General features: G+C 29.5%; 1 protein-coding gene across 1 annotated transcript; it reads left to right on the top strand.

The window, feature by feature from the left end:
- Positions 1-1,447: 1,447 nt before the first annotated feature.
- Positions 1,448-8,121, top strand: LOC119614200. Its single transcript, XM_037970327.1, has 3 exons — positions 1,448-1,545; positions 3,490-3,671; positions 6,781-8,121. Exons 1-3 carry the CDS (start codon positions 1,467-1,469, stop codon positions 7,204-7,206), a joined length of 687 nt encoding a protein of 228 aa, XP_037826255.1. The 5' UTR covers positions 1,448-1,466; the 3' UTR covers positions 7,207-8,121.
- Positions 8,122-27,843: the final 19,722 nt, after the last annotated feature.

The raw sequence follows: 27,843 nt of genomic DNA, 5'->3' as shown, positions 1-27,843 counted from the left end.
TCTAGTTCAGTTCTAGTTCAGTTCTAGTTAAGTTCAGTTGCTGAACTTATTTATTTTCCAATAATATGCAAACCGATTTCTACTGAACTGAACTGAAATTAGGAAACCGACCACTTTATATCTCTTGTATAAAATACAGTTAAAATTTATCATGCACATTTAAAAAAAAAAAATTATCAAAAATTCCTCTCAATAATTAAATTTTTACACAAAATCTACTAGACCCATTCCATACCCATATAAACTTCCTTGAGGTTATAACACACCATGTTACTGCTTCAATATTTGTTTTTACTCTAGTTATTTCTTTATCTATTCAAGGTGGATTTTTGCGGCTAATAAACCATGTCCTGAAGGACGTCGTTGCATTGATACATGTAATGACGACAGACTGTGAATGCCTCGGGGGACGCAATGGAACCAATTGTAATGAAATGCAACGAACGGTTAGTATGCAGGAAAAAAAAAAGAAAATAACAATAATGAAAACAAGTATAAAAGTAAAATTGGTCAAGACAGACTAAAAGATAAACTACACCGGTTTAAAAATAAGTTTTCTGACTGACATTGATGCAGAAAATGCAACGAAACAATGATCTTAGGAGGTGTAGAGTGCTAGAAGCTAGCAGAAAATCCAAACAGAAAGGAGTGGAAAATATAAAAATATGCTTGAACAAAAAATAGTTATGAATAAATATTTCCTTACACTTGAATTTGAGTTGCATGAATAAAAACAAGCAAATTATGGAAATAAAGAGAGAAGAAAAAACATTTTATAGAATAAGGTAAAAACTACTATAAGTTTGTTTTGTGTAAAAAAATGTGTTAACAAATATTTGGTTGATTAAGTAAATTTGTGGTAAAAAAAAATAACATTTACATAAAAGGTAAATTTCAATTTTGATAGAAATAGAAAGGAAGAGGTACTTGATGTAGGATTTAAATGTAGAGGATGGAGAGATCCAATTTTACTTAATCTATTTCCAATGGGGAAGTTATCTAGTAAGTATAATACATACTCGTAATTGGTTTCACACAAAATTATAATTTATTTTACATAAAGCTTTTTTTAGCCAAAATTTGTATGTCATGACTGCATAAATTACGAAAACCAATTTACAATTATTGTTATTTATAAAATTATAGAATAATTGTTAGTTTCCATAATAAAATTTCTAAACAATTAATTTCAATAAATTTACCACAAATTTTACATTTTTGGGAAATATTTTACACACACATATGGCTTCGTTTTACCATGAAAACGATAAATATTTTAACAAAATTCAGTAATTTAAAAGAAAAGTAATATAGACAAAATCCAAAATTTGGAATATATTAAAAAAAACATACCTTTAATTTACTGTCGCTCTGCAAAAACTATTAATTTTTTTTCAACATAAAATAATATAAAATTTGTTTCCACTCATTTACATTTTCAGCAATGTAATGTAATCCATGTACACATGGTGGCACCTGCTGGTCTAGTGGGGGATTCATTTTATTGTGCCTGTCGACCTGGTTATACGGGTACTATGTGTGAAGGTGAGTAATTGTTGTAAAATATCAAAAAATAAAGGTAAAATTATTGTTGTAAAGGAAAATATATACACATACATTAAATTAATATCAATAACAACAACAGCAACTCAGGAAAAACATGTTCTGACACAGACTATAGAAAAAATATTATTTAAAAAAAATCTTTATTATTATGTTCATAGCTGAATTATAAATCCCAAGAGGAAATTTTGTAAATACCTAAAGACATTTTAAAACCGCCTAGCTATTAAGTAATAGGCTATTCTCTTTAGTAACCCATAAAGGAAACTCTTCTGTTGCTGAATACAAAAATTGACGACACTAGAAATATAAATAAATAAAAATAACATTAAATTCGTCTAGGTTTTCTTTAACTTAATGCACAAAATTAATTCTGATGTTTAATTTACAAGATTATAACAAAACTTTCTCGCTTATTATCGAAATTATTATTCAGAAAAACTAAAAGAAGAACTGTGATTTGTAAACAAAATTTTTCCAATAAGGATCAAGTTTAATGTATAAACAAAACTTTTAATATTCAATATAAATACATAATAATAGTTATTATTCAATACATACACACTTACACAATATATATAGATACGAGGACCATATGAAAAGTATACTTTTCATATGATCCTGAGTCTCAAACATTACCTACCTACGCTTGTCCCATAATCGAATTATATGTCTCTTAAAAACACAGTGGGACTTAGAGATGAGGTATGCAATTTATAGCAATTTAGGTTCAATCGAAAAGAAAGCGATCAAAATCTCTCATCTTCAAGTCTTACGTCAAAACTAGGGATGTACTTTTTATGTTTTCAATATATAGACAATATATAGATATAACCAGTATAACGAATTGATGAACTATAAAGCTGGATCAGATTAGCAGGTTGTGTATGTGTTGTCATCACCGAAGTCACACTTGGATCTATTACGTTGATTCCTTTGTGGATCATTATTAAAAATCTTCTGATATCGTCTTTCCGGAATCCAAAGCATGATAAAACAAAAATGTATTTCTAGATATACCCTCTTAATGCCAGCGTATGTACTAAACTAAAATATTCACTTTTTTAGTAATTGTATGTTAGTATTAGTACAAACCACAATACTACAAATTAATAAACTACATTAACACCACACACATGCATAAGTGTGTATTAGTATGTGTTTTCTCACACAAAGAAAAAGTACGTATTTAACCAAACAACCATAACAATATTTATATTGTTATTTTTTAGTTTAGTAAATGTGTTATCATATTACGCTACAATACTAGAAGGTATTAGAGCTTAATGCAAATCTGGTATGTTAGTAAGGCAGTAGGTTAGTAAGTTGGTAAGTTAGCAAGTTAGTAGGTTAGTAAGATAGTCAGTTAGTAAGATAGTCAGTTAGTAAGTTAATAAGTTAGTAAGTTAGTAGGTTAGTAAGTTAGTAGTTAATACGTTCGTAAGTTAGTAAATTAGTAAGTTAGTAATTTAGTAAGTTAGTAAGTTAGTAAGTTAGTAAGTAGTAAGTTAGTAAGTTAGTAAGTTAGTATAGTAAGTTAGTAAGTAAGTAAGTTAGTAAGTTAAGGTAAGGTAAGTAAGGTATCTCATGGTCGGTTATGATCGACAGAACTTTCTTCCTGGTTTTTAGAAACCACTTGCATATAAACATTAGGTTCTATGTATACATAGATATCTATAGGTATTTTTATTTGCTTACAAAACTCTGTTTGTTGTTGGAGTTATATTTGATATTAATTTAATATTTTTTCTTGCTGTTATTTGTTTATTCTAATTTATTTTGTTATTTCTCCCCTTTCTACTTATATATTTTCCCCTGTCTACAACGCTGTATACTAACTTTGCCAACAAATGGAAAACTGGCTAACAAAACACAACAAAACAACTACCACAAACAAACAAAAAATAACTACAACAACATAACCAGATGAATTTGTTGTAGAAACTGTTGTTAGTTCCAGTGAATTTATGGTTGATGATACTAGTGCTCGGAATTTTAATGACAAAAGTTTTGGTTCATCGGTTGTTTTAAAAAGTCCCATTGAATTGCACAATGCATATACGGCGGCCATTGTTCTGGCATTAGTCATCTTCTTTGTCGCTCTCTATGTAAGTAGTGGTTATTGTAAGAATGTGTGGGTATATTAGAGGGTAATGAGGTTAAATGTTTAGAGGTATTTAGTAGTTTAAAAATTAATTTAACGTAGCTAAAAGCAGAACTTAATTACATATTTTTTCGTTCAGTGTACATATTTTGAAAACTTTCTGTTTGTTTTGCAGCTGATAACTAACTAACTAACTAACTACTAACTAACTAACTAACTACTAACTAACTAACTAACTAACTAACTAACTAACTAACTAACTAACTAACTACTAACTAACTAACTAACTAACTACTAACTAACTAACTAACTAACTACTAACTAACTAACTAACTAACTAACTAACTAACTAACTAACTAACTAACTAACTAACTAACTAACTAACTAACTAACTAACTAACTAACTAACTAACTAACTAACTAACTAACTAAACTAACTAACTAACTAACTAACTAACTAACTAACTAACTAACTAACTAACTAACTAACTAACTAACTAACTAACTAACTAACTACTAACTAACTAACTACTAACTAACTACTAACTACACTAACTAACTAACTAACTACTAACTAACTAACTAACTAACTAACTAACTAACTAACTAACTACTAACTAACTAACTAACTAACTACTAACTAACTAACTAACTAACTAACTAACTAACTAACTAACTAACTAACTAACTAACTAACTAACTAACTAACTAACTAACTAACTAACTAACTAACTAACTAACTAACTACTAACCTAACTAACTAACTAACTAACTAACTAACTAACTAACTAACTAACTAACTAACTAACTAACTAACTAACTAACTAACTAACTAACTAACTAACTAACTAACTAACTAACTAACTAACTAACTAACTAACTAACTAACTAACTAACTACTAACTATACTAACTAACTAACTAACTAACTAACTAACTAACTAACTAACTAACTAACTAACTACTAACTAACTAACTAACTAACTAACTAACTAACTAACTAACTAACTAACTAACTAACTAACTACTAACTAACTAACTAACTAACTAACTAACTAACTAACTAACTAACTAACTAACTAACTAACTAACTAACTAACTAACTAACTAACTAACTAACTAAACTACTAACTAACTAACTAACTAACTAACTAACTAAACTACATACTAACTAACTAACTAACTACCTAACTAACTAACTAACTAACTAACTACTAACTAACTAACTAACTAACTAACTAACTACTAACTAACTAACTAACTAACTAACTAACTAACTAACTAACTAACTACTAACTAACTAACTAACTAACTAACTAACTACTAACTAACTAACTAACTACTAACTAACAACTAACTAACTAACTAACTAACTAACTAACTAACTAACTAACTACTACTAACTACTAACTAACTAACTAACTAACTAACTAACTAACTAACTAACTAACTAACTAACTAACTAACTAACTAACTAACTAACTAACTAACTAACTAACTAACTAACTACTACTACTACCTAACTAACTACTAACTAACTAACTAACTAACTAACTAACTAACTAACTAACTAACTAACTAACTAACTACTACTAACTAACTAACTACTACTAACTAACTAACTAACTAACTAACTAACTACTAACTAACTAACTACTAACTAACTAACTAACTAACTAACTAACTACACTAACTAACTACTAACTAACTAACTAACTAACTAACTAACTAACTAACTAACTAAATAACTACTAACTAACTAACTAACTACTAACTAACTACTAACTAACTAACTACTAACTAACTAACTAACTAACTAACTAACTACTAACTAAATCACTATAACTAACTAACTAACTAACTAACTACTAACTAACTAACTAACTACTAACTAACTAACTAACTAACTAACTAACTAACTAACTAACTACTAACTAACTAACTAACTAACTAACTAACTAACTAACTAACTAACTAACTAACTAACTAACTAACTAACTAACTACTAATAACTAACTACTACTAACTAACTACTACTAACTAACTAACTACTAACTAACTAACTAACTAATACTAACGAAACTAACCAGTTTTTTCGACGATGACATTTTAACCACCAGGACGTATGTTGATTATTCAATTCAAAATAAAATTCAATGTTAATCATACGCATTGATGTCTTTACATACCTTTTTCTTTAAAAAGGGAAAACAAACATCTGCGGTATAGTAAGAATAAACATAAATTTAGTACTTCCATCTTCAAAAGCGATCTTCTGAACAGTAGAAAAACCACTTTTACTTATTGTCCCAAATTTTTCAACTGCCTTTCATCATATTTAATTAATATTTTATCAAAATTGAAATAAAGTCCAATTAAGCCGACACAGTTTTTCTTTTCAATAAACATTTATGCAAATGTTTTTATTGCCAAAAAATTTAACAAAAAAAATATCAGAAAAAGACTCCTTTTATAAATTGTTTTTGTTATACAGTTTGTGTTTTGAAAAATATAACAATATTGATTTAGTTAAATGTTTATGATTGGGTTATAAATTTGCATACTTTTGGTATTTTCTTTTTATTTAATTAAAAATAAACTCCCTCTCCCCTGTGGTCTTTCATCTGATTTTAATTGTTGTTTGTTTTATGCGTTGCCACTTTAATTGTGTGACATTTTCTTGTTTTTAGCAATAAATTACAATGTTTGCATTTTGTATGAATAATAAATTGTGGCTTTTTGGGACATTAAACGAGTAAAAGAATAGAATCGTTTTTGTATGGGGAAAATTTTAATTAGAATTTTAGTTTTTAAGGTTGCAGTTATTTAAGAAAAAATTTAAATGAATAAGAATTTAGAAAGATTATAAGAGAAAGAATTTTGAATTAATTATTAATTTCATTAATTTAGCTTTGTCTAGTATTAAGATATTTTTAAAATTTTCAAAAATATTTAACTAAAACGTCGAAATACTAAATCCTTTTAGCAAGGACAAAAGTCTAAAATTATAACTATTTAAAACTCTCCTTTAATTGAAAACCCATTATATAATTCTCTATTAGAATTTTATACTTAAACACCCCATCTTACTTTACATTTCACTCTAATTACAGCTCACCATCTGCCATTGTAAAGTAAATCAAACGTATCGAAAATTCTCAACACGTACATATGGTTTTCTGCCCATACTCGGTTTTCGTTTGCGCACCAAACAGGCAACATCAAAAATTAGCAGACATTGGTTGAGTGGCAAAGGTTTGGGCATTGGCAATGCAATGCGAGGTGGTGGCAATGCAACAACATCATCAACATCCGCCTTGCATGCGACAACGGGTGCTGCTGCATCGTCACAAAGAAATAGTGTTGGACATTTGCCAACCGCAAAAGCGTCATCGGCTACAACAGGACAGCAACATACACATGTTGGTCAATTAAACGAACGGCCCTTTCAACGTCATTTGGCCATGAACTTGGAAAACGATATGTATTATACAGTAGATTTTAGTGAAAATTCTCAACATTCACCGCTGATACAGTGAAATTTAACAACAACGTCAGCAATAACAGCTAAAGCAGTCAACCAAACACAATTATCCCTGTTAAAAGGGGAGCGAGGGAATGATGATAATGCTGCTGCTGTGACAGCTGCTGGTATGAGGGTGTTGGGCGTTGCTAGTTGTAGAAAAAATCTTGTTAATGCTTTGGTTAAAACGAAAAATAATAAAAATAATAATAATAATGGTAGCTCCTTTGGTATGAATAGTAATAATTGGTTAGTTAAATTTACAAAACGCTCTTATTAAATAACAACAAAAAAAAAATTATATGTTTTCTTGAATTTTCTTTTTCATAACTTTGTTTTCAAAAAATATATATTATTTGTTTTATTTTAATTTAAAAAAGAATATTTGCTATTGTATATGTATGTATTGCTAATTTATTTAGTTATAATAAAATTAATAATAAAATAACATTATAAGTTTTTGGCTTTAATCATACTGATGATGGGAAATTTTATTTCTTTATAAAAATATTTTAAACTTTAAGAACTCACTTTACTAGGCATAGTTCTTTTAAATTTTAAACGAATTTCGAAGAAAGTCTATCAATTACAGATAAACTGTTTCAGAGTTACACTTTCGCATAGTTTAGAGGTCAGAAACTTGTTCAACTTTATATGGTTTAGTGTTTAGACGATTAAACTTGCTCTGAAAAGGGTCGCGTTACTGATTGCCATCGCACAATCCAAACGGCTAAACCTAGAATCATGAAATTTTGAAAAATTCATATAATTAGGCGTAAAAAAGGGGTAAAACGGGCAAAACTGGATTTCCTAATTATCTTTTTTTTTTTGATATAAAAAAATCGATGGAAAAAAGGGGGAAATAGGAAATTTAGATTTGTTCAAACTCTTTCAACTATTTTTATAAAATTGGAAAAATTAGTTAATTTATTCACACAAACTAAGTTACTAGTGTGTTACTTGGAATTGAGGTACTAAGTTCTACTTTTATAGGACCAATTTCTAGTAAAGTTTGGTACATGCATACTAATCTGAGTAAATGACTTATGTATGTTAGGGTGGCCCCGTTTGTATGGAGGAAAAATAAAGTGTCAATGTTCCCAACTAAAATTAAAGTTTAATGGATTCTAAGATACCATTTCTCAAAAACTTTGTCCTGGCGTACTTAGATCTGGTATCTTAGAATGAACTAAATTTTCATTTTCGTTGGGAACATCAGCCACGTCCATTTTGGAGCGACCCTAATGTACATACATATATCATGTGAGTTTTATCTGTGAGTATTTTCAAAACTTAATCCTTGGAAAAGTCTTTCCCTGGATGAAAGGAAAAGTGATTGAATAAGAAAAGGGAACGTTCATTCATTCATCAAATGGTACTTTTTGAAGTTTCTTGAATTTTTCGTATTATTGAACATAGAAACATAACATTGTTGATTGTATGAGAATCTATAAGAGGTATTCTAGAATCATGTTCTGTAGAATCATGATCCCTGACTTTGGCAATAACAAAACAATAGCAACATACAGCTTCATAAGTTATTTATTCTTCTTGCTCTGTTTAGTTTTTAACAACAAGCAATCTGTATACAAGAACAACACATACCAGGCTGTATGTTGTACAAACATACAGACAGACAGACAGACAGACGGACAGACAGACAGACAGACAGACAGACTGACTGACTGACTGACTGACTGACTGACTGACTGACAGACAGACAGACAGACAGACAGATTGACAGACATACTTAAATACAGGCAGACAGACGGACATGGCTTAACCAGCAACGGTTAATGACAAAAAATATAACGTTCTCACGCAAATGAGGACTTATACTGACTGACTGACTGACTGACAGACAGACAGATTGACAGACATACTTAAAGACAGACAGGCAGACAGACGGACATGGCTTAACCAACACCGGTTAATGACAAAAAATAAAACGTTCTCTAGAAAATGAGAACTTATAGGGAAACTAGTCTTGCTATCTTTAAAATTTCATTGATATACAATTTTATATCACATTCGGTAAATTCTGAGAGATTTTTAGTTAATTAGTTTTTAATTGAAAAACTAAATTTCACAATTTCTTAATAATTCCCCTCATCAGTCCAGCCACAACAAAATAAAATCCACAAAAAATACAAATAAAAAACTCTACTCAAAATAAAACTCTAAAATAACTAAAACGATAAAGACAAAATCAAATTTTCTTCTTAAATTTTAGCCAACAACAAACAAATTATATTTAAAAATGTTAATAAAAATCCCTAAAAAAAAAATAATACAAATTGATAAGATAAACCAAAAAAAAAACAAAATATTAAAAAAAATAACAATAAACAAAAGCAAAATTTTAAAAAAATGGATACTTTTTTGTAAGAAGGATTTATAGTATTAAGGGCAAGGATTTTAAAGATAAGTTTAAATAAAATTACAATAAATATAAATAATATTAAAGAATACAAATTAAGAAATTAAATAAAATCTAAAACTAGTTAAGTATACTTAAACAAAATACTTATAACACAAATAAAACTAAAGAAAAACCTAAATAAAAAGATTTACACACAGAATTTTGGGATAAAGGTTAAAATTCAGCAAATAAAAACAAAGACGAATGACCGAAGATCCTACAGACTACTTAAAAAACACGCATGACTAACAGACCTTTGGCTACATAAGACACGACATACAAAACAAATATTATAAATAACAACAACTTGAAAAGAAAGAATAAATAGCCTTATGTTTTAAGGATTTATAAACGCTTAAAAAGTAAATAATCAATAATAAAAACTGGATTATAAATTATTTGCAAAAAATGAGATAAACCAAAAAATATGAAAGAAAATTTATTTGTTTAACAAGTGTTTTATTTATTTTAAGCTTTTTGGGCAAAGTATGCCCAGGATAATGGGGGTTTTTACATATTATTATAGTTATTATGTCTGTGTATTATACTATATGATATTGAGAGGTAAGTAACTGTTTGATAATTCATGTTATCATTAAAATATTTACTTAAAACCAACAATCAAATCATAACTCTGAGAGCTTATCATACATACTTATCTCTAGAGATGTTCCATTAAATTGAAGAAGACTTTACAAGGTTTCAAATAATACCACAGGCAGACAAATTATAAGAGACGGATATCAAAATATAAATTTCTAAAGCATTGGATGGACTGCGCTAAATCGAATCTGGCCTCAGATTTCTTCAATCCCATCTGGTATTCGATAACATGTCCTGAAGTTTGAAAAAACGTAGTTTTAGTTTAAAACACTGAACAAGATATCTCAAATCCAAATATGATGGAGAAAATCTGATTGTGATTTAATGCTTAAAAGTATATCTTGGTCTCAGGGTTCTATTTTTTCGCCATAATCCAATCTATATGTTAGTTAGTTAGTTTTTAGTTATTAGTTAGTTAGTTAGTTTAGTTAGTTATTAGTTAGTTAGTTAGTGTGTTAGTTTAGTTAGTTATTAGTTAGTTAGTGTAGTTAGTTCGTTGTTAGTAGTAGTAGTTGCGTTAGTTAGTAGTTGTTAGTTAGTTAGTTAGGTTGTAGTTAGTAGTTAGTTAGTTAGTTAGTTAGTAGTTAGTATGTTAGTTCTTTAGTTATTAGTTTAGTTGTGGTAGTTTAGTTAGTTAGTATTAGTTAGTTCGTTAGTTAGTTTGGTTTATAGTTGTAGGTTAGTTCGGTTAGTTGTTAGTTGTTCGTTAGTTAGTTAGTTAGTTTGTTATTTTAGTTAGTTTAGTTTAGTTAGTTCGTTAGTGTTAGTTACGTTTTAGTTAGTTAGTTAGTAGTTCGTTAGTTCGTTAGTTTCTAGTTGTCGTTTTGGTTAGTTCGTTAGTTCGTTCTTTCGTTCGTTATTCGTTCGTTCGTTCGTTCGTTCGTTCGTTTCTTCGTTCGTTCGTTCTTCGTTAGTTCGTTCGTTTCGTTCGTTCGTTCGTTCGTTCGTTCGTTCGTTCGTTCGTTCGTTCGTTCGTTCGTTCGTTCGTTTCGTTCGTTCGTTTCGTTCGTTCTTTCTTCGTTCGTTTCGTTCGTTCTTTCGTTCGTTCGTTCGTTCGTTCGTTCGTTCGTTCGTTCGTTCGTTCGTTCGTTCGTTCGTTCGTTCGTTCGTTCGTTCGTTCGTTTCGTTCGTTCGTTCGTTCGTTCGTTCTTCGTTCGTTCGTCGTCGTTCGTTCGTTTCGTTCGTTCGTTCGTTCGTTCGTTCGTTCGTTCGTTGTCGTTCGTTTCGTTCGTTCGTTCGTTCGTTCGTTCGTTCGTTCGTTCTTCGTTCGTTCGTTCTTCGTTCTTCGTTTCGTTCGTTCGTTCGTTCGTTCGTTCGTTCGTTCGTTCGTTCGTTCGTTCGTTCGTTCGTTCGTTCGTTCGTTCGTTCGTTCGTTCGTTCGTTTCGTTCGTTCGTTCGTTCGTTCGTTCGTTCGTTCGTTCGTTTCGTTTTCGTTCGTTCGTTCGTTCGTTCGTTCTTCGTTCGTTCGTTCGTTTCGTTCGTTCGTTCGTTCGTTCGTTCGTTCGTTCGTTCTTCGTTCGTTGTCGTTTTTCGTTCGTTCGTTCGTTCGTTCGTTTCGTTCGTTCGTTCGTTCGTTCTTCGTTCGTTCGTTCGTTCGTTCGTTCGTTCGTTCGTTCGTTCGTTCGTTCGTTCGTTTCGTCGTTCGTTCGTTCGTTCGTTCGTTCGTTCGTTCGTTCGTTCTTTCGTGTTCTGTGTTCGTTCGTTCGTTCGTTCGTTCGTTCGTTCGTTCGTTCGTTGTTCGTTCGTTCGTTCGTTCGTTCGTTCGTTCGTTTCTTCGTTCGTTTTCGTTCGTTCGTTCGTTCGTTCGTTCGTTCGTTCGTTCGTTCGTTCGTTCGTTCGTTCGTTCGTTCGTTCGTTCGTTCGTTCGTTCGTTCGTTCGTTCGTTCGTTCGTTCGTTCGTTCGTTCGTTCGTTCGTTCGTTCGTTCGTTGTCGTTCGTTCGTTCGTTCGTTCGTTCGTTCGTTCGTTCGTTCGTTCGTTCGTTCGTTCGTTCGTTCGTTCGTTTTTCGTTCGTTCGTTCGTTCGTTTTCGTTCGTTTTCGTTCGTTCGTTCGTTCGTTAGTCGTTCGTTCGTTCGTTCGTTCGTTCGTTTCGTTCGTTCGTTCGTTCGTTCGTTTCGTTCGTTCTCGTTCGTTCGTTCGTTCGTTCGTTCGTTCGTTCGTTCTTCGTTCGTTCGTTCGTTCGTTCTTCGTTCGTTCGTTTCGTTCGTTCGTTCTTCGTTCGTTCGTTCGTTCGTTCGTTCGTTTCGTTCGTTCGTTCTGTTCGTTCGTTCGTTCGTTCGTTCGTTCGTTTCGTTTTCGTTCGTTCGTTCGTTCGTTTCGTTCTCTTCTCCCCTCTTCCGCCCCTTCTCCCGTTTTGTTCTTCTTCTGCACCTAGCTTTGCTGACTTCGCCCCTTTTGCCTCTCCCGTCTACCACCTCATTCACATAGTGTTACCTATTTTTTTAATCATTAACTTAATGTCTATTGTTTTATTAATTTTGTATTTTCTCTTGACTTTTTCTCTTTATATCCGCAAACTAAATGAATCCCATTTCAGCTATGAATGAAAAAAAATACAATATTTAAATACAAACTTTGATTTACATTTCCTTCCCTTAGTTACAAATAATTCTGAGTAATCTAATGGGAATTTATTTGTTTAACTCCACTGACAATCGTTGCCAGTCAGTAATCAGTGAAAAACTCATTATTAATAATTTACAAAAAAAAAAAATGAAAAAAACGAATGAGTTTTAATGAACATTTAAATGGACTTTTGTTAAATATTAATTAAAAATTGCGAATTAAAATTAATATTTCCTAGATGTCTAGTGGCAGTTTATTGTGTAATAATTATGACAAATTTTATTTATTAGTAAAAAATAATTAAAATTTATAAGTAATAAATTTTATGGGAAATTTTCATGCCCTACATCATTAGAGTGCTGAGGGTATTATGGATTTTAACCAAGGGTTGTAATGCATAGAAATATTGGTTCTACTGCTTCGTGAGTTACATACATCGGCTCAGAATCATTTCATTAACTACACATTAGCTCTAAATATAATATAAACCATAGAAACGACCCTAGTCTAGAGTAAAGTATACAATATGGGCTTAATAATACTGCAATAACTGCTTGCTAAACCTAACGTGTTCTTTATTACAAATAAAATTATTATAATTTGATTTTATTATAATTTTTTTTTAACACAAATATATAATTTATGATAATTTAAATTCATAAAACCTGTTAATGTTGATGTTTTTCATGGCTGGAAGGTAAAATAACAAACAATTACCTTGTAACAGTTTGTTAAACACAATAATTAATGGTGGTAATATTTGTCATAATTAAAATTATACAGCAGACTGTAATTAGTTAAATATTTAAAAAAAGGAAGAATTGAAAATAAAAACACAAAAAACAAAAACGGAAAAAACTGAAATACTATTTCAGTTAACAAAACCTCGATATCCCACTATAGCCCTATCCCACTTGTGCTGATGTTAGCAACACCTCAAAATATTGATCCTAAACCCTTTGGGTGTAGGTATATTTCAATCATGTCCGAATCATTTTCTGAGGCAATTAAGCTGTGTCCGTCTGTCCGTCTGCCCGTCTATCTGTCCGTCTGTCTTTGTATTGATTTTAATTTAACAATAATTTAAAATATTTTTCCAATAATAATTTACCTATATAAATTGTCAATAAACATTTTTTTGTAATTTTTAGTAATTTAAATATAATTAAAATTTAAATAATTAAAATATCATTAAAAAGTTTTATGGTTTTATATTTTTTAAATAGTTTTTTTACAGCCACAAAAGGCTCAGAAATAAACAAATAAAACCATAAACATAATACTAATTGTTATTTAAGTACCATTTGTTAGTTAGTGTGTGCCTAAATACATAAAAAACCAAACAACAAAATCTTAAAAAAAAATGTAAAAGTTAAAAAAATATTTCATTATGTAGACGAATATAATAAACCAGACAATAATGCCACACCACATATACAATATACATAGTTATATACCCAACAAAAACTTTCATTTCACATCAAATAAATTTATTTTAAATCATTATTACATTACTAGTAAGACTTTAATAAACTAGAAGTTATTGAAAAGTAGCTTAATAGTTATGTGCTTATAACAAAAAATCATTACCAAGTTTTTGCTGGGTACATACATATGTATACGTATAAAGTACATATTTAATTGTATCCTGCAACTTATTATGAAATTTTAAATAAATTAAAGTTTGCAAAGTTTTTTTCTATGACCACATATACAAACTTTGAAGTACATAGTGGATTTTTTTATGACATTTCTAAACTTTGTTGTAATTATGTGTATTAGAGAGATTCAGTAGACAATTAGTTTTATAATTTTGAAAATTATAGTTTTATTTTAATTTTTATATAAATAAATATTATTCTAGCTATGTGATAGTACTTATATATTTATATTAATCATCTTGATGGCATTGCAGCATATTTATACAAATATGGCTGAATTTTCAAAAGCTTAATTTATGTTATAATAATTACTTCTAATATTATTGGCTTAAATAAATCCATTTTAAAAAGGTAGTTTTAAAACATAAAATGTTATTATAAAATTAAAATTATATATATAAATAAAATAATAAGTTTTAAACAAATAGAAAAGTATAGTCGACCACATACGACTATATTACAAAATAATCATATGAAATTATATTCTGGTATGTGGATGTAGTCTCGACTATAGAATAGACTATATTCTGGACTATAGAATAGATTATAGTCTGGACTATAAAATAGATTATAGTCTGCACTATAAATATACTATAGTCTGGATTATAGAATAGTCTGGACTATTGAATAGACAATAGTCTGGACTATTGAATAGACTATAGTCTGGACTATAGAATAGACTATAGTCTAGACTATAGAATAGACTATAGTCTAGACTATAGAATAGACTATAGTCTGGACTATAGAATAGACTATAGTCTGGCCTATAGAATAGACTATAATCTGAACTATAGAATAGACTATAGTCTGAACTATAGAGTGGACTATAGTCTGGACTATAGAATAGACTATAGTCAGGACTGTAGAATAGATATAGTCAGGACTGTAAAAAAGTCTGTAGTCTAGACTATAAAATAGACTATAGGCTCGACTATAGAATAGACAATAGTCTGGACTATAGAATAGACTATAGTCTGGACTATAGAATACACTATAGTCTGGACAATAGAATATATATATCTGGAATATAGAATAGACAATAGTCTGGACTATAAAATCGACTATAGTATGGACTATAGAATAAACTATAGAATAGACTACAGTCTGGGCTATAGAATAGACTACAGTCTGGGCTATAGAATAGACTATAGTTTGGGCTATAGAATAGACTATAGCCTGGACTATAGAATAGAGTCTGGACTATAGAATAGACCATAGCCTGGACTATAGAATAGAATATACCATGGACTATAGAATAGACTACAGTCAGGACTATAGAAAAGACTATAGTCTGGACCATAGAATAGACTGGACTATAGAATAAACTATAGCCTGGACCATAGAATAGACTATAGTCTGGACTATAGAATAGACTATAGCCTAGACTATAGAATAGACCATAGAATATACTATAGTATTGAATATAGAATAGACTATAGTATTGAATACAGAGAAGAATGCAGAATAGCCTGCAGTCTTTAATAGACTATAGTCTCGATTACAGAATAGACCATAGACTATAGTGCGGACTAGAGAATAGACTATAGTCAAGACTATATAATAGACTACAGTCTAGAATATAGTATGGACTATAGAATAGACTATAGTCTGGACTATAGAATAGGCTATAGACTGGACTATAGAATAGACTATAGTCTGCACTACAAAATAGACTAAATAGAATAGACTAAAGAATAGACAAAATAGAATAGACTGTAGAATAGACTATAGTCTTGACTATAGAATAGACTATAGTCTCAACTATAGAATAGACTATAGTCTCGACTATAGAATAGACTATAATCTCTACTATAGAATAGACTACAGTCTCGACTATAGAATAGAGTATAGTCTCTTCTATAGAATATTCTATAGTCTGGACTATGGAATAAACTATAGTCTGGATAATAGTGTATACTGTAGTCTATAATGTTGTCTGAACCATGGAACAGTCTATATACTGTAGTCTATACTGTAATATGAACTATTGAACAGTCTATATACTGTAGTCTATACTGTAGTCTGAACTATGGAACAGTCTATAGTCTGGATTATAGACTAGACTATAGTCTGAATTATAGTCTGGACTATAGTCTGTACTACAGTCTGGACTATAGACTTGACTACAGTCTGGTCTATAGACTAGACTATAGTCTGGACTATAGACTAGACTATAGTCTAGTCTATAGACTACAGAATAATCTGGACTATAGCCTAGACTATATACTAGACTATAGACTAGACTATAGACTAGACTATAGACTAGACTATAGACTAGACTATAGACTAGACTATAGACTAGACTATAGACTAGACTATAGACTAGACTATAGACTAGACTATAGACTAGACTATAGACTAGACTATAGACTAGACTATAGACTAGACTATAGACTAGACTATAGACTAGACTATAGACTAGACTATAGACTACACTATAGACTAGACTATAGACTACACTATAGACTGGACTATAGACTAGACTATAGACTAGCCTATAGACTAGACTATAGACTAGCCTATAGACTGTAGACTTGACTATAGACTAGACTATAGACTTGACTCTAGACTAGACTATAGACTAGACTATAGACTAGACTATAGTCTGCTCTATAGACTACACAATAGTCTGGACTATAGACTGGACTTTAGTCTGGACTACAGACTAGACTATAACCTGGACTATAGATTTGACTATAGTCTGAACAGAAAAGTAGACTAATGTATAAACTCTATAGACCAGACTATTATAATTGGAATTATGATGTAGATATGTCCTTTGTATAATTCATCTAAATATTACTCCCAGTGTCATGTAATCAGAAGCATATTTGTCGCCTAATTATTTTAATTTCCCAATATCCATAATTATTTCGAATCCAATGTAGAGTATTATTTAATGTTTCATTTGTTTCGACTACAAATTTAATTTTTTTTTTTTTTTTTTTTTTTTTTTTTTTTCATTGACATTTATAATAAAAACTAATAATATTTTAATAACTAATGTTGCATATTAAATTATTAGAATACTTAATGGATTTCTTTTTAATTTGCATATTTCATATGGTTTCCGTTTTTTTGCATAACTATAGTCTGTACTATATGGTTTCATATTTTTGCAAAACTAATTAAATAAATTTATATTCATAATTTTATAGTAGTTATTTTATTTTATAAATCCAATTAGAATTTTTATATAATTATAACATTTTTATGATGATTATACAAAACAAAGCGTTTTAATAAATTTATCATTATGTGTAAAAATATTTTATTGATTTTGTTAAGTTGAATGACCTTTTAAACAAAAATTAAATATATAATGGAAATTTTGTTTAAATCTATTATTTTGCGTGCGACCTTATTCAGTTGTAGTTGTTTGAGAACCTCTGACACTGGCACCTATAGTATTTATGGTTTTAATGCAAAACCTTAATTAAGGAACTTTTTTTGGAATTTATAATTGTCAGTAATCAATCAAAATATGTTATTATTTTATCAAATTTTGTTTTATTTTAATTTTTATTTCATAACATAGGGCTTAGTGTTGCAAAATTTTCAATGAATTAGTTCATAAATATAAAATTTCAATACTAAACATAACACAACAGCATTCATTATGGAAAAATAGAAAAACAATGAAAAATTACAACAAAATTTTATAAATTTATTACAAAATAAAACAAAACAAAAGAAAAAATAACCGAATATAAACTAAAATGCATATTGTTAACATAACTACAATGAAAAATGCAAACAAATGCATAATATATACAACATCACCATTACACTCTTAGACTTGCATATGCCTGCAACACTACTCTTACCACCGGATATATTGTTATAATGGTATTATTTAGTATTTAATTTAGACTCAGCTAACAAACACCATAACAAACAAGTAAGACAGTACAGTCCGGCGTGAACGAACATATGATAACCTACACCAGTTATGAATATTAAATGTGATTTATTTTCCATAATAAAGCATTTATCTTCAATATTACCTTGTTCCGATACATTTAAGCAATTTATGGATGAAAAACTAATTTTCTGAAAGAGGCTTCATATGGGGGCTAGGGGCAAATATGGACCAAGCCCGATAAAATTTTGTGAATATATTTTTCACTCAAAAATTTTTGGTGGGAAATGAAACTAATCACAGATTTTCTTTCTTTTTGCTCTAGTTCCTCTAGTTTCGCCAGAAATTAGACTCTTATGTTTTCACTGACAAAACCGATTTTTGATGGGAAATGAAAGTGATCACAGATCTTCTTCCCTTTTGGCCTAGCTCGTCTAGTTTAGCCAGAAAATTAACTTTTAGGTTTTCACTCAAAACCCGATATTTGGTGGGAAATGGAAGTGATTACTTTCTTTTGACCCTAGTTCATCTAATTTAACCAGAAAATTGAATTTTATGTTTTCACTCAAAAACCCGATATTGGTGGGAAATGAAAATGATCACAGATTTTCTTCCTTTTTGCCCTAGCTCGTCTAGTTTAGCCAGAAAATTTACTTTTATGTTTTCCCTTAAAAAATCGAATTTTGGTGGGAAATTAAGGTGATCACAGGTTTTCATTCTATTTCACCTAGTTCCTCTAGTTTAACCAGAAAATGGACTTTTATGTTTTCTCTCACAAAACCGATTTTTGGTGGGAAATGAAAGTGATCGCAGATCTTCTTCCTTTTTGCCCTAACTTGTCTAATTTTTGGTGGAAAATTGAAGTGATCACAGATTTTCTTCCTTTTTGCCCTAGCTCGTCTAGTTTAGCCAGAAAATGGACTTTTATGTTTTCACTCAAAAAATTGATTTTTGGTGGGAAATTAAGGTGATCACAGATTTTCATCCTTTATCACCTAGTTACTCTAGTTTAAACAGAAAATGGGCTTTTATGTTTTACTCACAAAATCGTTTTTTGATGGGAAATTATGTTAATCACAGATTTTCATTCTTTTTCACCCTAGTTCCTCTACTTTAGCCATAATATTGACCTTTATAATTTCACTCAAAAAACCCGATTTTTGGAGGGAAATTGAGGTGGATAACAGATTTTCTTCCATTTTACCTTAGATCGTCTAGTTTAGCCAGAAAATTGACTTCTATGTTTTTACCCAAAAAATCGATTTTAGGTGGAAGAAATTGAAGTGATCACAGATTTTCTTCCTTTTTGCCCTAGCTCTTCTAGTTTAGCCAGAAAATGTACTTTTATGTTTTCACTCAAAAAATTAGATTTTTGGTTGGAAATTAAGGTGATCACAGATTTTCTTCCTTTTTGCTCTAGTTTCGCCAGAAATTATGTTTTCACTCACAAAACCGATTTTTGGTGGGAAATGAAAGTTATCACAGATCTTCTTCCTTTTTGCCCTAGCTCGTCTAGTTCAACCAGAAAATAAGCTTTTATGTTTTCACTCAAATATCGATTTTGGTGGGGAAATTAACGTGATCACAGATTTTCATTCTTTTTCACCTAGTTCCTCTACTTTAGCCAGAATATTCACTCAAAAACCCGATTTTTGGTGGGAAATTAAGATGATCACAGATTTTCTTCCATTTTGCCCTAATTCGTCTTGTTAAACCAGAAAATGCACTTTTATGGTTTCCATCAAAAAGTCAATTTTAGGTGGGAAATTAAGATAATCACATTATTTCTTCCTTTTTATACCCTACACCACTTTGTGAGTAACATACAAAAATATTCGTCTTATACCCACCTTAAAGTATTCCAATCGGCTTAGAATCGTTTTCTGAGTCGATTTAGCTATGTCCGTCCGTCCGTCTGGCGCAAGGTACGGTCGCAATTTTCAAGATAATTGGATGAAATTTGGTACACATGTTTTTTTTGACCAAAGGACGAAGCCTATTGAAAATGGTTAAAATTGGTCCATTATTTCACCTAACCCCCATACAACAGAACCCCCCGAAAAGGGCTTCTGAGGTTATAATGATGTTAAATATACCTGTATATCGATAAAAAGCGGCACAACTAAGTTTTATACAAGCTTTGATGACTTTGCCAAATTTCATAAAGATCGGGCCTCATTTGACCCTGGCTCCCATACAAAGTCCACTTCCGAAAATTACTTGAATGTCCAAAATTAACTTATAAACGCAAATATCGCGATGATATTCAGCACAAATAAATATTATATAAATATAAATATATTTACAAAACTTTATAGGGCTTGGTCCATATTTGCCCTTAGCCCCCATATAAAGCCTCTTTTAGAACATTAGTTATTCATCCATAAATTGCTTAAATGTATCGGAACAATGAATTATTATGAAAAATAAATCATATTTAATATTCATAACTGTTGTAGGGTATCATATGGTCGGTCACTCCTGCCTATACCTTCTCACTTGTTTACATTAAATTAGCGTCAAATATTGATTGAAATATGAAGTAACTGCCAAGAAAACGGTTTCTTTTCACAGATAGAGCAGGACATTCGCAGAGAAGATTGAAGGCCGTTTCTTCCTTTTCCCTGTCTTTGTAACTGCGATAGTGTTCATTGAAGGGTAGCCCAATCCTATTTGCATATCTGCCTAGCACCCAGTGTCCTGTTATTACTGCTATTAATCTCGATATGTCCCGTCTACTTCGGTTTATAAGGTGACTTGTACGTTTCTCATTGAAGGAGGGCCATCCAACAACATCTTGACTCCTTTACATGTGTCTAAGTTAGAATTTGAGGATACTACTCTTGATAAAACATAACGGGGTAGTTACTGAACGGCGTTGGAGATATCATGGGCAGATCCCGTTCTGGCAAGCCCTATAGTCCCTATGCGCAGGGACCCAAACAAGGGTAATGTCAGACAGGCGACCCAGCCTTCAGAGATCCTTCTTGCATTGTCTAACTAATAGCCACTTTACTATTGACAAAAATTCCTCTGTTGCCGCGAATATTGAGGTCGTATAGTACAAACTGATTCTTCCGTTTAAACATTTTCACCTGTTTTTGTTTACTTCTTTACATTATTAGAGTTCTTGTTCATTCTTTTATTATTTAGTTTGAATATTTTTTCAAACAAAAAACTTTTTTTACGCTGATTTTCACATTTTTTTTTCCTCCATACGATTGTAGTTTCTGTTAGTATTGGTATTGTGTGGTGTTATAAAACTTATTGAACGATAAAATTGCCTTAAAACTAGAAAATGTATTTTATTGTTCTAAAAACAAAATTGCTAAACAACATAAATATTTTACATACATGCAATTACACACACATACTAACATACAAACAAATACATATGAAAATAAAACTAAAATGGGAAAAATATAAAAAAAAAAAATTACAGAACTTAAATAAAAATTGTTGCATACTTGATGTTTTATACTCTTATAAACGATATTTCAACTTCAACTGTATGAAGCTGAACTGCAAATACTTTATTTTATTCAAATCTAGAATATACATTGGAAAATGTATTGAGGAAATGATAAACAGTGGTTGTAAAGTGAAAAATATCAGCATAAAACTGGAACATATTGCATTTTCATAACTCCGTTCCAAACTTAGTCACATGCAAATTTAATTTGAGTTTTTCAATTTTTTTCTAAATATATTTCTATATTCACCACTGTGCCATATTTAAACATCAATACTAAAACAATTTTTTATCTTTGGCCTCGAGCTTTTTTTTTATTTTATTTTCTATTGAATTGTGTTTTTCGAGTTTTTGTTTTATTAAAAACTTTTTTATACCACAACTACATGTGAAAAAAGTGCAATTTGCATTCATTCGTTTGAAGTAGTTTGAACTTACAATCCAATAGTTATTTGCTTTTGTATTTAGGGTTTTACACCTATTTTATAAAAGAAGGAAAACAAATTGAGAAAAAAAAAACCTCTTCGTTGCAATTTCACTATAAATGCGGAGGGTTAGCATGTCCGGCTAAATTGAGTTGAGTAAAAACTTTTTTGAATTAAACTTTTTTAACAAGCATTAAATAGATTTATGGTATTTAGTGAGTGGTGATGAGAAAAGCAGTTTTTTATATCCATCATCAAAAAAAAAAAAGAAGAAAATTAATTTTGTCATTCAATTAGTATAGCAACGTATAATTGGTCGGAATTTCGAAAAGATTGGATAATATGTTTAACATATAGTACTAAGTACAAAATTTTCAATCGCTGGTAGGAAACTGAGGCCTTTACAAAATAAGTATTTTTATACCCTACACCACTTTAGTGGGGAGGGTATATTGGATTTGTGCTGATGTTTGTAACATACAAAAATATTCGTCCTAGACCCACCTTAAAGTATACCAATCGGCTTAGAATCGTTTTCTGAGTCGTCCGTCCGTCCGTCTGGCTGGCTGGCTGTCCATGTAAACCTTGTGCGCAAGGTACAGGTCGCAATTTTCAAGATAATTGGATTGGCACGCACGTTTTATTTTACCTAAGGACGAAGCCTATTGAAAATGGTTAAAATCGGTCCATTATTTCACCTAGCCCCCATACAACAGAACCCCCCGAAAAGGGCTTCTGAGCTCATAATTATGTTAAATATACAGATATATCGATAAAATACGGCACAACTAAGTTTTATAGAAGTCTTGATGACCCTGCCAAATTTCATAAAGATCGGGCCACATTTGATCCTAGCTCCCATACAAAGTCCCCCTTCAGAAAATTATTTGAATGTCCCAAATTAGCTTATAAACACAAATATCGTGATGAAATTCTGCACAATAAAATATTATGTCAATATAAATATATTCACAAAATTTTATCGGGCTTGGTCCATATTTGCCCCTAGCCCCCATATAAAGCCTCTTTCAGAAAATTAGTTTTTCATCCATAAATTGCTTAAATGTATCGGAACAAGGGAATATTGAAGATAAATGCTTTATTATAAAAAATAAATCACATTTAATATTGATAACTGGTGTAGGGTATCATATGGTCGGCCACGCCCGACTGTAATTTCTTACTTGTTTGTTTTTCTCGTGTTCAGTACATTAATATGCATCGATTGGTAGCTATTCCTATATGAGAGGCTTAAAAGGGCAGCTCTCCGGGACACTCTATTGTACATATTATATGCAAACACAATGTAGACATTTTCGTCTTCCAGTTCGTCTGTTTGACTGTTGAAAACACAGTAGAAATACTTTCTATTGAAACCGTTTCTTTGGTATTGAAGTCGGTCCACATACGACCACATATAATTTTGTATAAGTGATGATATTTAACACAAACGAGGATACTTAATAAAAATCTCTCTACCAAATTGCATAGTTTAAAATATTGTTTAAACTGTATTTACAAGTAAAGCTTTTTTATGAAAATGGATAAGTTTTTTTCAGTAAATATTGAAGTTATAAACAAGTAAGAAGTCTATATTCGCCCTTGCCGAATCTTATATGCAATGTTGTTGTTGCTTTTTTATGTTATTTTTTTAATGAAATTTTCAGCTGATTTTAAGTAGAAAACTTCTCGAAAGCATTTCTAACAGAATTATTGAAGAATTGGATACCGAAGATATCTGAAGTCTTCAAAAAATAGATTTTAACAGACGGACGGACACGGCTTAATCGACTACGCTTTATAAGTTAAATAACAAACGGAATGACAAACCTATATATACCGAAGGTGAAAAGTATAAAAAAGAAATATTTATCTTCTATAATAAAGTTATTATTATTATTATTAACATTCTTCCACAATAATTTTTTTAACCAACAGCGCGTATACTCATTAATTAAAAATTAAAAAATATTAATCATGCGTAGTGATGTACAAAACACATGGTTATATTGATGGCGATATCCTTGAAGTTAGTTAGTTAGTTAGTGAGTTAGTTAGTTAGTTAGTTAGTTAGTTAGTTAGTTAGTTAGTTAGTTAGTTAGTTAGTTAGTTAGTTAGTTAGTTAGTTAGTTAGTTAGTTAGTTAGTTAGTTAGTTAGTTAATTAGTTAGTTAGTTAGTTAGTTAGTTAGTTAGTTAGTTAGTTAGTTAGTTAGTAGTTAGTTAGTTAGTTAGTTAGTTAGTTAGTTAGTTAGTTAGTTAGTTAGTAGTTAGTTAGTTAGTTAGTAGTTAGTAGTTAGTTAGTTAGTTAGTAGTTAGTTAGTTAGTTAGTTAGTTAGTTAGTTAGTTAGTTAGTTAGTTAGTTAGTTAGTTAGTTAGTTAGTAGTTAGTGTTAGTTAGTTAGTTAGTTAGTTAGTTAGTTAGTTAGTTAGTTAGTTAGTTAGTTAGTTAGTAGTTAGTTAGTTAGTAGTTAGTTAGTTAGTAGTTAGTTAGTAGTTAGTTAGTTAGTAGTTAGTTAGTTAGTTAGTTAGTAGTTAGTTAGTTAGTTAGTAGTTAGTAGTAGTTAGTAGTTAGTTAGTTAGTTAGTTAGTTAGTTAGTTAGTTAGTTAGTTAGTTAGTTAGTTAGTTAGTTAGTTAGTTAGTTAGTTAGTAGTTAGTTAGTTAGTTAGTTAGTTAGTTAGTTAGTTAGTTAGTTAGTTAGTTAGTTAGTTAGTTAGTTAGTTAGTTAGTAGTTAGTTAGTTAGTTAGTTAGTTAGTTAGTAGTTAGTTAGTTAGTTAGTTAGTTAGTTAGTTAGTTAGTTAGTTAGTTAGTTAGTTAGTTAGTTAGTTAGTTAGTAGTAGTTAGTTAGTTAGTTAGTTAGTTAGTTAGTTAGTTAGTTAGTTAGTTAGTTAGTTAGTTAGTAGTTAGTTAGTTAGTTAGTTAGTTAGTTAGTTAGTTAGTAGTAGTTAGTTAGTTAGTTAGTTAGTTAGTTAGTTAGTTAGTTAGTTAGTTAGTTAGTTAGTTAGTTAGTTAGTTAGTTAGTTAGTTAGTTAGTTAGTTAGTTAGTTAGTTAGTTAGTTAGTTAGTTAGTTAGTTAGTTAGTTAGTAGTTAGTTAGTTAGTAGTTAGTTAGTTAGTTAGTTAGTTAGTTAGTTAGTTAGTTAGTTAGTTAGTTAGTTAGTTAGTTAGTTAGTTAGTTAGTTAGTTAGTTAGTTAGTTAGTTAGTTAGTTAGTTAGTTAGTTAGTTAGTTAGTTAGTTAGTTAGTTAGTTAGTTAGTTAGTAGTTAGTAGTTAGTTAGTTAGTTAGTTAGTTAGTTAGTTAGTTAGTTAGTTAGTTAGTTAGTTAGTTAGTTAGTTAGTTAGTTAGTTAGTAGTTAGTTAGTTAGTTAGTTAGTTAGTTAGTTAGTTAGTTAGTTAGTTAGTTAGTTAGTTAGTTAGTTAGTTAGTTAGTTAGTGTAGTTAGTTAGTTAGTTAGTTAGTTAGTTAGTTAGTTAGTTAGTTAGTTAGTTAGTTAGTTAGTTAGTTAGTTAGTTAGTTAGTTAGTTAGTAGTTAGTAGTTAGTTAGTTAGTTAGTTAGTTAGTTAGTTAGTTAGTTAGTTAGTTAGTTAGTTAGTTAGTTAGTTAGTTAGTTAGTTAGTTAGTTAGTAGTTAGTTAGTTAGTTAGTTAGTAGTTAGTTAGTTAGTTAGTTAGTTAGTTAGTTAGTTAGTTAGTTAGTTAGTTAGTTAGTTAGTTAGTTAGTTAGTTAGTTAGTTAGTTAGTTAGTTAGTAGTTAGTTAGTTAGTTAGTTAGTTAGTTAGTTAGTTAGTAGTTAGTTAGTTAGTTAGTTAGTTAGTTAGTTAGTTAGTTAGTTAGTTAGTTAGTTAGTTAGTTAGTTAGTTAGTTAGTTAGTAGTTAGTTAGTTAGTTAGTTAGTAGTTAGTTAGTTAGTTAGTTAGTTAGTTAGTTAGTTAGTTAGTTAGTTAGTTAGTAGTTAGTTAGTTATAGTTAGTTAGTTAGTTAGTTAGTAGTTAGTTAGTAGTTATTAGTTAGTTAGTTAGTTAGTTAGTTAGTTAGTTAGTTAGTTAGTTAGTTAGTTAGTTAGTTAGTTAGTTAGTTAGTTAGTTAGTTTAGTTAGTTAGTTAGTTAGTTAGTTAGTTAGTTAGTAGTTAGTTAGTTAGTTAGTTAGTTAGTTGGTTTATTTGATTGCTTAGTTAGTTTTTAGATATTTTATATTTAAAATTTTTATTTCTCTTTAAAAAACTCAAATTTATAACATATTTTTTGGATTTCCTACTTAATTCATTTAATTCATTGTAATAAATTCGTTTTTTAAAATGTATATTAATTTATTTATGATATTTGTCGATACACATTCTTTTAACAGTTTAATTAAGTTGGTTAATTTGTTATATTTTTATTTATTTATTTATCGATTAATGTATTCCATTTTGTTTTTTTGTTTTTTTTTTTTTTTTTTTTTTTTGCATCAGACTGTATTTATATATAAATATACATTGCATATAACACATACATTTTTTTACAGCTAATTAATTTTTATGTCATTTGTTTGAAACGCATAAATATTTGATATGCAGTCATACAAATAACTGACAGATACCTAAAGTAATAAACAAATGCATTTCATGTTATATTTGTTTTATGATAAATAAATAAAAACAGAAATATTTAGAGGATTCACAGCATTATTTCCGCCAAAACACACGATCATTAAAGTTTTTTAACAAATAACAATATATTTAAGGTTTTAATGTTACAAATAAGCTTTTCGCAAGCCTAGAGGTATGCTATAAGATATTTTCAAAATTTGAAAAAATTAACTCCTCGTATGAAAATCTTTCATATCATTACTGTGTGAATAGCCCAAATCAATTACTCAATTTCAATAAATTAATGTTAAATTACAAAAAAAATTCTTTTGATCTGTATCAGTATCCAATTACAAAACCAACCATATGTACTTCAAAAAAAGTGAAATTAAAATAAAATTAAATGCAACCTGACAACATATGCATGATGGTACCAAGATTGAATTTACTGTTAATTGAAATGTAATTATTTAATAAATATGTAATATAACAAAAGTAAAAATAATACAAATTTCATACATCAGCGGAGATGTTAAAATGTAGTAAAATAAATAAGAATGCAAGAGACATTTTATCAATATTTTAACTTTTAATAATTTAAATGAAACTTATCTTAAATATACTGTTTGTTATATTTCTACAGGAAAAAAAAAACAATTTACAAAAATAATAACTGCATTTTTTAGGTTCTCATGAAAATTGAACTCAAAAAGGAGGACAAATATTCCTCCCCTATACTTTATCTGCTGCTACAAAAAACTTTATGATTTTCTAGGAAAAATTATTTTCGTACAAAAAAAATTTCAACATTATGACAGAATTTTCTGCTAAAATTTCAAAGGAAAAACTTCCTATTTTCTGCACTTTTCTGTAAATAAAATAACAAGTAAAAAACAGAAGATAAAATATCGTTAAATGAAAAAGGTAATGAATATTACCTTCAAAGAACAAATAAATGTTATGGAAGGATAGAATTACATCTTCTGTAAGAAAAACAAAGGTTTAACAAACTCATATTTAACATAAGAACATGAAATTTATATACTACATATGTACATAAAAGCAGAGCTTAGGGGAACA

The sequence above is a fragment of the Lucilia sericata genome, unplaced genomic scaffold (assembly GCF_015586225.1).
Source record: "Lucilia sericata isolate MDLA Ls3-8-SP2 unplaced genomic scaffold, ASM1558622v1 Contig002690F_arrow, whole genome shotgun sequence".
In the NCBI taxonomy this organism is placed as follows: Eukaryota; Metazoa; Arthropoda; class Insecta; order Diptera; family Calliphoridae; genus Lucilia; species Lucilia sericata.
Note: the sequence above shows the minus strand (reverse complement) of the source record. Positions and strands in the feature narration are given on the sequence as shown.